The sequence below is a fragment of the Pezoporus occidentalis genome, unplaced genomic scaffold, assembly GCF_034315485.1.
Source record: "Pezoporus occidentalis ecotype Australia unplaced genomic scaffold, CSIRO_AGI_Poc_V1 ctg28, whole genome shotgun sequence".
Taxonomy (NCBI): Eukaryota; Metazoa; Chordata; class Aves; order Psittaciformes; family Psittacidae; genus Pezoporus; species Pezoporus occidentalis.
Genome location: NW_026914718.1, coordinates 6456553 through 6470636, shown reverse-complemented (window position 1 = coordinate 6470636; position 14084 = coordinate 6456553). Strand labels below are relative to the sequence as shown.

General features: G+C 42.3%; 1 protein-coding gene across 3 annotated transcripts in view; it reads right to left on the bottom strand.

The window, feature by feature from the left end:
* AMPH (amphiphysin) overlaps positions 1-14084 on the bottom strand; it is a 110474-nt gene that overhangs the window by 7383 nt on the left and 89007 nt on the right. The window contains exons 15-18 of one of the 3 annotated variants that reach the window (XM_062625476.1): positions 12729-12761; positions 11289-11339; positions 9137-9259; positions 3904-3960 (exon numbers count right to left, since the gene is read on the bottom strand). In XM_062625476.1, coding sequence (XP_062481460.1) covers positions 3904-3960; positions 9137-9259; positions 11289-11339; positions 12729-12761 — 264 coding nt within the window. The remainder of the gene's footprint in view (positions 1-3903; positions 3961-9136; positions 9260-11288; positions 11340-12728; positions 12762-14084) is intronic. The other 2 variants (XM_062625477.1, XM_062625478.1) reach the window with 2 other exon arrangements.

Here is a 14084-nt window from a genome sequence, read left to right as displayed (position 1 = left end):
TTCAGGGTGTGAGTTCTGGATATCTGCTGGAGACACCATGGACCAGCCTCCGCTCTGTGACTTCCCGGGGTGGTGCCAACCCATGGCCTTGGTTTCACTGGGGTTCCTCCCAGGCTGTGGGAGAGAGCAAGCGCCAGGGTCAAGCTTGTGCGAGGAAGCCGATAACAGCTGGGGAAGGCACATCTATGAAACCCCACTAGAAAGCTCTTGGCACAGTCCTGCGGTGTTACTGCAGTAACAGTTTGCCAAGGCTCTAGTGTTCTTTCCTTCTCTTGCCTTCAAGCTGTATGGTAGAAGAAATTCACCACAGGCTTCTGCTGAGAAGGAGGAGCTTGCAAGCAGCCCAGGGGTCCACAAGACCCTGATAGTGGAGTCTGTTCTCAAGAAGAGGCTCCAATTGTTCTCCAGCTACTGCTACCTACCTCTAGACCTGGGATGGCTTCAAAAATACTGCCTTACTTCTTTTCTAATAGAAAGAGTGGCAAACTGGGCTATAGCAGCAGAAGCAAATATATTCTACAGCTGGATAAAGGTCAGAAATCTTCAGATTCCATCAGATATTAGAAAAAAAATGCAACTGTAAAGATCCATAGCTAGGTCAGGATAAACAACAGAAACATACATAAAAGCCCATTCAGTCTGGATGAGACTGAACTGTTTGTGATTGGTCTCTATTGAAAAGTGAATGCAGTTAGTTGTTCCAGTTCTTGAAATGTGGATAGAAATGTACCTGCCTATAGACCAGTGTTGAATCCTTCATCCAGCAGAGACTATTGGTGTAATTTAGGTATCACGCTAACACTGATCTTGGTACATACCCGTATATTCTTGCAGTAGTGTATTGGATATACAGAGTGGGTTAACCTTAAGGGATGGAAGGTGGAAGGTAAATGATAAAACTCATTCTGTTAATCCAACTAATTTCAACAGGGTATCTTTAATGTATGACAGCACCAGGATAAAGTAAAAACGCTAAAGTAAAACAGTTTGCTAGGTACCCATGTGAAGCTAGTTAGCAGAAATAGCTTTGATCTCCAGTTAACAGCCTCATACTCTTTGTTTCCTCAGTTTGATCTTTCTTCCACAGATGAGGCTAATTCAGCTACCTGAACTCAACTTGATGTACTTGTAATTAACTGTCCACAGGCACTCTTCAGGCATTGTTTTTCAGCAGTATCTAACATTCTGCACTATTCCTATTCATTACTATTAATTGACACGATAAAGAAATTCTTCTGGGGTCCTGGAGGCAGAAAATACTGAAGGGCTTTGTAGAAATCACTGGAGAAGCTTTAGCTTAAATTGAAAATGCTGCTGACAAAGAATGCCCTATTATAAAAAGAAGTAAGATCAAAACGACATAGGCAGACGTTGAAATCCTCACTGATGACTTGCAAGGCGAGCAAGCTTGCCACTGCTAGTATTGCCAATTCTAGCAGCCTTGACCAAGAAGATATCCAAATAAAAGATGAGTGCAAAAGCCCTGGAAGCAGCTAGTAGGAAAGAGGGGAAACAGTGTGCGTATCAGATTGATTTTATACCGTGCACTTCTAATAGCATCCTGCAGAAACTGATCCCACTGTCTGTTGTGATTAGGATCAGCACTACTTTTCTATTTATTGGACTTGTACAGCCCATTTTATTTCACTGAGGAGGAGAACACTAATTTACATGAAGCAGCTCTCAAATGCCCTGCAGCGAAAGGGTGATGCTGTCACAGCCTGTAGCCATGAGCCGCTGAATGTATACCCCAGCTCACAACTGCCTAATCATTTGTTCTTGTGGCTTAGAGTACAAACGCAATGCAAGCTAGATGATTAAAAAAAGCTTTCACAAGAACACATGTGGGGTAACACAGAATGAACCTCACTATCAGCCTCAAACATATTTGAATAGTAGGGAAAAGAAAGAGGGAGGTTCATGCCACTGAATTCACGCCTTACCATGGCAAACCACATACCTGCAGATAGTTCCCTGTATTACCTTACTTCATGTAAAGCCCATCCTACAAATCTCTTTTCCATAGGTCATCAATGATACCAGACAGTCTAATAGTGTTCCAAATTAACTATCTCTAGCAGCATTACTGACATTTGGACAGTTGTCCCATTATACCAACCACAAAGAAAGGGTCATCCAGTATAATGAGGGCTGTGAAAGAAGAGCCACTTGACTGCTTTAATTGCAGCAGAAGTGGATGTTGCTTTACCCAGGGTGCAGCCGATTCAGGTGGTTGCACTCTCCTCTCGTTAACAGTGCTGGCAGCTCAACATAATGCCATGGATTTGGAAGCAAGAATGAACCCAGGCAGAGAAGAAGGAAAGGTCTGCCAGAGGAGCTCCCTCAGCTATGCTGCTTTTCCAGAACTGAGGATCTCACCCCAGAAAGAACCTGGGTAGTTTTTGTGGCAGTTGGTTACAATCAAAACTAAGCTAGTTAATATAATATCAAGAGGAACTGATCATCATGCTTTAAGGAATACATCAATTGCTTGCAAAGTCTTGGAAGACTTTTGGGGTGCTACTTAAGAATTGATTGTGCAAGTTACAGTATCAAAGGGATCATCCTCCACTGGAGACCAGATATCAGCTTAGCAAATAGCCTAATCTCTTATGGCAGCTCTCCGACATACAGTGATTTTGTGATTTTAAATTGAACACAGGGTCAAACTTACCAGGTAAGAGACCTTAGCTATATAAGGACAAGATACATTAGAAAAAAGAAGAAATATTTCAAAGACTTGGCCTTAGTGCTCACAGGAGCACAGATTTCTTGCATGTTGCTCTTGGACCAGACTATCTTGGGAGCGACAAGCTACACTGAGGAGCAACGTAACACACACTTGCACTGTGTTGAAACTGAGCTGGGCTTGATCTACCATTCCCATCCTGTACTTTCTTGCTATTCCACTGATTTCTGGGCTGTGTGGCAGTACTGGTAAGGTGTAAGACACCAGTGAGTCCGAAAATCACTTCCCAGTGAGCCACAGACATATCCTCGACTCTGGCAGAGCTACTGCTGTTTTATAGCAGGGTAACAAACCTAAGCTTGGGCAGCTGGACTTAACTATGTTCTGAAGCTTAAGCAAATGGTGACCAGCACACAATCCTTTTCTATACACTGTGACACCAAAATGAGTGACAACAAAAAAAGGAGGTTGTCAGCACCTCCAGACAGGAATCCTAAGGGATTAAGGAGTAAGTAAGGATTGTAACTAGGAGTTCCAACGTTTCCCAGTCCCTGCTTCTATCCCTGCATTTAATATGAAGCCGTTCCTCTTGTGCTGTGCCCTCTGCATGTTTGAAAGCATTATTATTTCACTTTAGTATAGAAGGATTCACAGGAAGTAGTTTTATCACCTCTGGAAAATTATAAACAAAATATAATCAATCAAGTCTACACATGCACAGCTTAATGTATGTCACTGAGCTTTTCAGTTGCTTTGTAATTTGATTTTAACTATATCTAATTCGATGCTGGCTTTGTGCTTTAGCAAACAAGCTTTTAACTTGATTATTTTCAAATATCTGTTTTAGTTTAGGGTACATTGTGCTAGTAAAAGCTACTGGGATTCTATGCAATATATTTCCAAATGTCAATGGAAACAGATTTATACCTCCTTCAACCATGAAGCTGCTTTGTTTGCTGCCCTGAATATACTTATCACTCTGTATTGCTGCAACAGACAGTTTCTAAGGCAGGTGCTACGTTGAATGAGGGATGCTCTGGTGTTAGAATATATACCACAGATAAAGATGTATCTGTGCAGTGTTACAACAGATACCACAGCTGCATCATGTTGGCCTGCATACTGATGATGTGCAAATGACAACTGTATTCTTTGCCATGATTCTCTTGAAGATATTAAAGCACAACCACAGCCTCAAGGCTGTTCACATGTACCTCGCTTTCTTTCTCAGCAACTCCAGTTGTCTCCTTATCCCCTGCCTCGACACTGTCCTGTATAAAGAGGAAATATGGTCATCACCTTACTCATGCTGAGGCAATAGCTGCAGAGAAATTGGTTATTAAGCAAGCTTAATAGAAGCACAGAATGTATGGGATGCAATGAAATGAATGGCTGGAACTAAAAGGGATAGTATATGGCAAGCAGAAAGATTCTTGGTGCCACATATAAGCTGAAATAAAAGTACTTACAGGCTAAAAGCCAACAAATAAAACCTTTTACATATGTTATTAGCAGCGGCAGCATCAACTTCAAAGAGCTGTTTAGTAACACCCCACAACCCACTGCTGACCCTGTGGTTTCCAGCACCCTCAAACTTCTCCCACCCAAGACTCCAAATGTTCCCATGATAACCTGTTGCTGCCCCTGCAACTCACCAGAGCTTCAAGGTAAACTTTCTAAAGCACTTACTTCTTCCACTCATGTTGGACTGCAACTCATTTAAAGGGGCTGTTCAAAAGAGGTGGGTCACAAAATTCATCATTTTTTTGCAGAATCACCCTTCTCTAGGTCCATATGCAGTGGTACGTGCAGCAGGTGCCTGACATTTAAGAAATTAGACATGTGTCAGTGGTGTTCCAAATCTGACACCCACTGAGGTGTTCAAGGGATTAAGTACACTGAATAATAACAGGCGCTCCCCAAACAGTACTGTTTACAGCACAGATGCCATCTAACACTAGGTCCTTTCCTACAGCTCTGTAGTTGCTAAATTGCTAAATTTCTATGTGGGTGAATTCAGGCCTGGTTTGGAACAGTTGGAGATGCTTCTTTCTGTTCAGGTTGAACTGAGGACACAGGCTATTTCTACAGACAGTCTGCTGAGGGAAAACAAATCCAAGCCCTGTGAAGGAAATCCACTTTGCTATTAAATTTTGAGGCTGTTTGCATACACAGCTAGATCAAACTTTCCCAAAGAGCTGTAAGGGTGAAGACAAATGGTGCAAATGTATGTGAGGGCATGGTAGATTGGACCATCTGCTCTGGCAATCAGAAATTAGGAGACCTCAAGTACTAACGGCCTTCACACACCCAAGCCTGTCACACCAAATTTTCTGTTGTAAGTTTTCAGTTTCAGGTGAAATGGCTGCCTGTTTCTTCTGTGATGGAAGGATGCTGAGTTATATCCAAACTTCATGCCACTCACGTCTTTCCTAATCTAATCTTCTAGTATTGCCGCAGTCACCTCATAAGCCCCAAACATGTCCAGATGCTGGGGCAAGGCAGATGCTGACAGCGGTGTTACCATAGAAACCTCTCACAGCCTTATCCCATTAAAATTACAGTGTTATATAACCTTCTCTTTTAATGATCAATTCTTCTTGACCCTGCCATGCCTCTGCCATGGAGTCTTCCATTTTATATTAAGTCTGAGGGGACTATAGAGAGTCTTAAATAGGAAAAACCCAAATATCAACAGCAAAATACACCTACTTCTGACCCTTGTGATGCACACAGCCACACACACAGAAGCCTCACTGTTTTCCTTGTTTCTTCTACAGAAGAGGTATACACAAATGTTTCTATTGCCTGTAAAAGCTTTATGTCCAACTGCAAGTCAGTAGATAGATGCTTTCCCTACTTCTACTATTAAAAAGTGCTGAACTTCTGCTATCAGCTGCATTTACAAGTCAGTTTGCCTTCAGAAATGAGCATCATCCTGCACCTTATAGCCTGGAACATGACAGCCTCTGCCCTTCTCTTAATATTACCCTGGCAATATTCTGAATCCCAACAGCCCAACTTTGGAACTCTTTGCAGAAGAATCTAGTATATACATGTACATATTTTTAAATGAGGCCTGTTTTCCTCACACCGGAAACACAGTTTTGGTGGGAAAGAGGAAAGTAACAAGAGCTATCCTTGCTTCCCAAAGCTCGGGACTTCCCAATTTGTCTAGTCAGATTAGTAGCATTTTGCTTTTGCATTTTTGATTAGCTGGAAGCTGGGATTTTGTGAATGGTGGGGTGCAGAAGAGAGGCACGGAAGCACGAACTGTACCAATTTTAGGGCATGAAGGGCTAGTAAAAAGGATGGCTGCACTAACACCTCAGTAAAGTAACACCCTTGTTCCATCAAGTGAGAAAAATATGCTTCTGCAGACTTCAACAGAATGACACCATCCTACACCAGTTCCCTTCTGTTCACTAAAGCCATATATTTTTAATGGCCTCATCCTCCAACTTCACACCTGCACTTAGCTGCACACTCAGAATTAGGATGCAGTCGGTGGCTCCTCTGTATTTGACCACTGTATTGCTCTGCCAAACAATACATTCCACCATTTGGACATTCCACTATATGGACACCGCGATTTGCACATACAATGGGATTCAACCCCAAACGTGCAGGGTGTTTCCTGGCTTCTGCTGTACTTGTTCAGTGTCTACAAAGAGTTTGTCAGGACGTAGTTTTGTATCTGCTTATATACAGCTTTGAAAACCACAATATTCAGCCGAGTGTCTGCTTTAATGGAAGAACATCAGAGGCCAAGCATGCATCAGATCCAAAGCACTGAAAGGCTCTTTCCAAACTAATGAGCATAATGGAAGCCAAAAAGCTGATCTCTGAGCAGTGCTCTCAACTCTCTCTGTCTTACATGTAGGAGAAGAAGAAAGGGAAATACCAAGATTTCATAAGCTTTCACTTCATTATAATGCCCTCATGTTGCCTTTGTTTGAATGTGAGAAACTGATGTAGTGAGAGGTGTAGCATTATGTTGTGGTTTAAAACCAGTCAGGCAGTTTGTTCACTCACTCCCCCTCTTCTTGCCCTCCCCCTTCTCCCAGAGGGATGGAGAGGAGAATCGAAAGAATGCAACTCCCCCAGGTTGAGATAAGAACAGTTCAGTAACTAAGGTATGACACAAATCACTACTGCTACCACCAATGATAATAATGATGATAAAGGAAATAACAAGGGAAGAGAATACAACACCTCACCACCAACTGACTGATAACTCGCCCCCCCAGCCTGACCAAGCACCGACCCATACCTCACCCAACCCTGCAGTCTCCCAGCCCTTCCGGCTAACTCCCAGTTACCTCCCGGGCATGATGTGCTGTGGTATGGAATACCTCTTTGGCTAGCTTGGGTCAGGTGTCCTGTCTCTGCTTCCTCCCAGCTTCCCCTCCTCCCTGGCGGAGCATGAGGCTCACAAAGTCCTTGGTCAGGGTAAACATCACTTAACAACAACTGAAAACATCGGTATTATCAGCACTGTTCCCAGGCTGAAAGTCAAAACACAGCACTGCATCGGCTACCATGAAGGAGAAAAATTGACTGCTACTGCTAAACATAGGACACATTATTTGAAAAAGAATTAATGCATTTATAGAAATAAGTTAATGCATTATATCCTTCAGACTGTGCCCTTGGGGTTTTACAGCTGCTATGGAAATCGGGAAACGACTGTTTCAGTGTGCAGAAGTCCAGGCAAGGACTTTTTGCCGTGGTTGACTTCTGTTGGTACACATGGTCATTCTGTCCTAATTGCCAAACACTTTATCCCCTCCCCAGATAGGATCAGCTGTTGACAGCTATTAATAAAAGCTTTGTTTGTTCTATGGCATTTGAGACCTGAAGGATCAAGACAAAAATACATAATGAGATCCCAGGCAGCAATTCTGATGAGCTCTCATAATGAAGTTGGCAATCTTGCTCAGGCAGAGTAGGAAACAGCAAGTAACTGAACACAGAACTCTCTGTCCTGCAAGTGGTACCCGACCCCCTGGACCATTCCCTCCCTAATTTAAATGAAAACCCTACCACAACATTTACTGTGAAGCTCCCCCAGTGAAGACTGCATACCATAAACTTCCTGGATTAATGGGATGTGACAGGAAACCTACCACAGAAAAATTAAACTGCTTAGGGGCTGTCACTCCAATCTGGAAGTTACCAAACTTGCATAAAGATTCCCAGAAAGAAGCTATCAATATTTTACAAGTCCACTTTTAAAGTAAACTGTCACTTTTGAAGCAAACGAATGCAGAACTGTCGAGAAATGACATGCTCTCATCCTTTGCAACTCTGTACTTTCCTTAGCTTTGATCTTATTTGTCATTAATCCTAATCTTCCAAAATTCTTCTCTGCAAGTCCTGGAAAGCCCTTCCTGAAATAACAGCCCCCCAGAGCCAAATGCAGAATGACTCCATTTCAGACAGTTTAAAGTCAACACTTTTAGCTTATTTTCCCAAATTAGCAAGGACAACTTCTTATTTCAAAAGAAATTAAGAAAACCCCAGCAAAACTAGCAGACAAAAAAACCAAACCCCAACTTTTTTTCTTCCTTAAATCCTTACAGATGAGTAGAATAAAGCCATCTAGAAATAATCTTTTCAGCTTCATTAATATTTGTTGTTCCACATTATTCCCTGCCATTCACTCAGGGGAAGAGGAGCGCTCCAACCCAATGACTGATTTCCCCTCCCTTGTCTCTCCACCTTCCCTCCCTCCTCCTTTATTCCAAACTATCAGATTTACTCTGACTAGACACAAGGCATTCTGGACAAGAGTTTGACAAAACAATGTGCCTCAGACAGGCAGTTTCATTCTTTGCCTTACTATGGAGTTGACAAGTTATTGCTGTGATTTATATCAACTGAAAAGAAACCACACAGGAAAGGGGAGAGCCTGGTCTCCATAGGCCACAGGGCTTTCTCCTGAATGCTGACATGTAAAAATCTCCAAACTGATAATGGAGTTCCCTCTTCAGATCATGGCTGGCTTCTAAAACCATGAACCTTGTAGATAACTTACATTACAATTGCTTTTTTCTGGTATTTTCATGCTTTAGCAAGGACCATACAATATGTACACTGGCTTAGTGCTCAGCTTGAAATGAGAAAACTGCTAATAAAGTCATCTAAACATGGCATCAATTCTTTCTCCTTTTGAAGTTCATCTGGAATCAAACAATCTGTGAAACCACAACCACTCAGCCAAACTTCAGTCTAAAATGCCAAACACAAGAGGATTACACTTTAGGGCGGATAGGAAGATGCGTGCTGGAGAGGCATGCTGTGAGACAGCCTGGTGCTGGGGAAACCAGCCATGGATGCATGGTGATGATGGAAAGGGTGGCTGAAATGCAGCAGACACATCCACCATGATGGAAGGTGGCTCAGATGAGGCTCAGGAGGTGGCACGGGGGACAGGTCACTCACCACAGCCTGCTCTGCTGGCTCAGCAGGCTCAGCAGGGACAGCCTCCTTCTCCACACCAGCAGCAGCAGCAGCAGGGGTTTCCTCAACCTTGGGTTCCCCAGGTGGAGCTTCTTCAGCCTCAGTCTTTTGTTTTATGGATTTTTATGTAAACAGTGGAAAAATTGTTGAGAAGTACATTATAATGGAGAGGGAGGAGGGGAATGGGAACTGTGCCTGGCACAATGCTGCTTCAGGCTCAATCTCACTGGGCTTTGCCAGGGAGAAGACAACCATGTTTGGCCTGACAGCATCTAAAGGGCATTTTCATCCTCGGTGTTCGATGTGTAAACTGAGCCAGTCCTACACACCTCCCTCACACAGAAAGAACGCATCAGCTTCCTGTGTTACAGAAAGGAGTGAGGGAACTGGGGGGAAGGCACTCAAATTCTCTAGAAACTGATGGTAAGGCCAGAAGCTGAAAATGGCACTCATGTGCACCAACTGTGGGCTTCAAATGTAAGTTCTTTACATTGCCCCCTATTCCCTAGGTCTGCCTGTTCTCAGACAATATAGCCCCTCCTCCAGTGAAGATAAGAAGCAATTAACAGAGACTCAAACAGTTTTTATATGAACAAGGGCAACCACTGACTGCTGGAATTCTAGCAGTGAAAATCATCCCTGGTTTCTGATTAAAATGCATTCCCTCTTGAGCTCTCAATCAGCTACAAAGCATCCATTTATCAACCCTGTATTGGGAATTCCACCCTTTTAAATTGTGGCCCAGGCTTTCTTTTAAAGCAAGAAGATCTAACAGATATCACCAGCCCTGCAACACGTTCAGTCCTGTGGCAAAGTAGTTCACAGCAAAAGTGAGATCTCCAGTGGAGACATCAGTTTGCAAATACACATGCATACAAGGGGAGAGCTGCAAGCTGTGCTCAGCATTTTCCATTTATAAAGATGGCTGACTCAAACAGATAAAATAACCCCAGTAGATTAATTTGCCATGAACAAATTGCTCAGCACAATATGAAGCTCAAAAGCTATTTAACTGCTTTGCAGCTGATAAACAGGCAGCTGGCTAGAAGGTCTCCTGTGATGAAGAGGGAGCTTCCACAAAACTCTCAAAGACACTAAAATCTTCTCCACAATGGTATTTTTCAGGAAGAATCCCATAGCCTCTCACTTTTTTTCCTCACATATTCCTTAAGCAGCCTGAGTTTTAATGAGGTACAGGGAAGTCTGCCTAAGCAAGACCTTCAGGATTTGCCACAGCATAAAGAAACATTCGTTATATTATACCATGCTGTCCAGAAATCAATCTGTGTAGTGTATTCATGCTAGCTCTAGGGAATTTCACAAAGAAGAAATAGGACTGAAATGAGAAACACAAAGTATATTTATCCCAGGTAAGATGATTAATGAGTTTCCTGAGGTTTAATGCTGGAAGAAACTTTTAGGCTCAAAATCACAGGTAACACTATAATGCAGATTGTACTGATGTTCTTAAAGTCACTTGTTGACAAGCAGTCTTCAGACTAGTTACCGCAATTCAGCTACCGGTAGTACCACCAGAGGCATTATACAAAAGCCACATTAAATAATATTGAGCATCACTCTGCTGCTATTAAGTAGCTATAGCACTCGCCCAGCAATGCTGCTATTCTACATCCTTACTCCAGGCTAACCAAAGACTGTAAGAGAAACTAAGAAACTGCCCAAGTATGATCACTTCCAGAAAGGTTCTCCACTCCTTAGAAGGGGACCATGCCTACTGTTCATATCTGGAGAATGGATAAAACTATAACAATACTGCAGACATTTAAACAGCCACCAGGTACTATCACCTGCTTGCTGTACACTGGACCATAGTACTTGTTCTTGTAATTTCTTACGTGCAATAAATAAACAAACTGTTTGACTGCCCCTTTGAAAAGCTAATATAGCTTAGAATATCCTGGTTTTCTTTTCTTTTTCTCTGTGCTATCCTTGTGCAAGACTGTTTCAGTGAGTAATGGTTTACAACAACAACATCACCCACCAACTCATCCAGCTTAAGGTTTTGTGACTTAGAGGATGGAAAACTCAAAAAGGAGAAAATACCTTTGCACAAAGGAGAAATGGTGCCAGTTTTTATAAGGTACTTAAAAAGGAAGCAAAAGCCACCACTTACCAAAGGCTCCGTCACATTCTCATTTGATTGCACTGTAAATGCAGAGGTATCCTAGATATAGAAACGAAAAACAGTGATGCAAAAATATTTGAGTCAGGATGTTTGCAGGTGTCTATCAAAGATCTGATTTTTTAATGGTTCATTCAGGTAAATGCATAAGTAAATTCACACAGAGTAAGATGACAGATAATCTAAATAGATATTAATAATTATTATTAGTTAAGCACTATTAATATTAAAGACATTCCTTTTTCAGTTATACATTGGATGTTTCTAAACCGCGCAATGTTATTAAAGGTAGTGAAACCCCCTTCAGTTAATATATGTGAATAGCAAGGGCTTTGCTTCAGACACAATGGATTTCTAAGCAGTAAAACTCTGAATCCTTTTTGCAGACTACACGTGCCCATGCCTGGGGAGTACACTAACTCTAAGATCCTTTCACATCCTCTTGATGCTGGGCTTTTATTTCTTCAGTTAGTAAAGTAATTATAGATGCAAAATTTTACCTGCATTCAGAAGATACAAGAATGGAGATGTTTTCCAACTTCTTACTCACTCAGAACCAGTTAATCTGCAAAATATCCCTGGCCAAATCCTTTTCCTACTGCAGTGGGGGCATCAGATTTTGATTCCCTCAGGGCAAACATTTTGCCTTGATTATTAGCAGTGGCTCTTTGCCTGGCTTTTTGCCCCTTTGATCCATTAATTTAAATGCTCTGGAGCAGAATGATTAAGCACTGGAAAACTCATTTCCATCCTTGTATAAGCTCAGCCTCTTTGGGTGCTTTTAAAACTGGAGTACAGGGTGTGCTGTGGATGAGCCAGTCTCTAAAAGGATGCTGGAAATTAATGAGGCCTCAGGTTATCCACCTGAAATTTGGGATCTTGGCATAGCCCTAGAATAAGGAATATGGAAGCATAAACATGGTATCTTCATGCACTGTATCTCTGTTATGTCTAACTGAGTCTTACCACCAGCATGGCAACAAACGAATAATTAAGGTTTAACTTTCAGATTCAAATATATCTTCAATGAAAATTAAGATGCAGAAACAAAACTCATATATACACAGAGTTGCTGAAAGTACGTGAAACTGAGGAACCCACACTTTACAGGAGTTTGGAACTGTGAGACAAAGCCACAAAAGAGCGCAATCAGGAAAAGCTAAAGCAGTCCTCTAGGGAGGTAAATAATCAGTCCCACTGAGGTAGTCAGATTTTTGCTACTAAATTCAGCCAGGCCCAGTGTATCAAGAGTATTAGCATCATTCCAGTAATATCCAGGAATAATTTCTGAGGACAGGGTTTGGACTGGCGTCAGTACGACCCTGTTGTGCAGCTTGTCTGTAGAACACATTTCCTGAATATGTACAGCCAGTGCTAATCCCTTCCTACCAGCACAGGAAAAATACATCTCAAAGCATGTTTATTTCTTACCTGTGCAAATCCATTAAACGCTGTGCTGGATGCCTATGTAGAAGTGAAGATCAGAACAAATTATCATGTGTTTACTGAAGCAGAACAGGAGTCAAAACATTTTTATCTGCACAATAAAAATGTAGGCCAGACATTAAAAAAAAAGGGAAAAAAGAATAAAATGAGGGGTAAGGCAGCAAGAAACTTGATGACAGTGCTAGTTGATAAGAGGCGTCACAGGCTTAAAGAGAACAACGAAACCAAAAAGCAGAGTAACTTAAGCGACTCTACAAAACAAGAAAACAAACAGGACTAGGTGCTTTTAAAGTTCTACAGGTAAGACACAAACCCTGCGAGACACGATGTGCCATCACAGCTCAAAGCTTCATTCCCCGTTTAGAAATGCAGTTTTGTCAGCCTGCTTCACTGCATGGCTGAAGGGCACCACAGGATGAACAGTTGCATGGCAGTTTCCAAAGAAAAGAATAGCACGGGCTTAGGAGGGGCAGTGGGGAAAACACACATGGATAGTTTTTATATGACAAGGTTATGCATGACCTAAGGAACAATTTGTCTAGACTAGGCTACACACTGGGGTAGGTACCTCTTCTTTATCAGCCTCAATTTCCTGGTACAACAATCCATATCTCCGGTTAGCAATTTCATCTTCAGATAAATCTGAGTTGTTGGTCTCATTGTCTTTAGGACTAGTTGAACTCTCGGTGCTAGCATTTCTGGAATTTCCCATTTGAAACAGAGCCAAGGGTCTAGCTATATCCTTGCTTGGTCCAGGATGGCTAATGCCTGCCTGCTCTCCAGGCAAGCCTTGTTTTACTGGTGTCTCCTGAATTCTATTGGTTGTGCTTGCACCTACTTCTCCCCAGCTGGTACCAGTACCTCCTAGGTCTTGTGTAGACCATTTATCACTAATGCCTAAGCAAACATTTTCCAAGTTACCTTCTTCTGAGTCTTGCTCCTTGGGGAAAAAGGGCCAATTATCCAGTCCATTGGCTTGGACATCTGACACATTAGAAAAACCCCAGGAATCATGAGTAACTGTTGGATCCCAGTTCGCCAGCCAGGGGTCCATTTCCAAGGCTTCAGGAACACCACTGCTACTAGGATGCTCTTCAGCTACTGCTGCTGCCCTATCTGTCACTTGGTCTTCTGCATTACCTAGGCAAGGATTACCACAGCTTTTGCTAGCAGCATCAGCTGCCTCAGGCAGCAATGGCCACTCTTTTTCAGCAGCACCTTGACCTGCAGCAGCAGCACTACCATTTGTGAGGAGGCTGATGCTATTGTCTTCAGTTCCTTTACCAGATTCTTCTGCACTGAGGAATTCTGCATCACACAGAATGTTTCCAGTATCTGTAA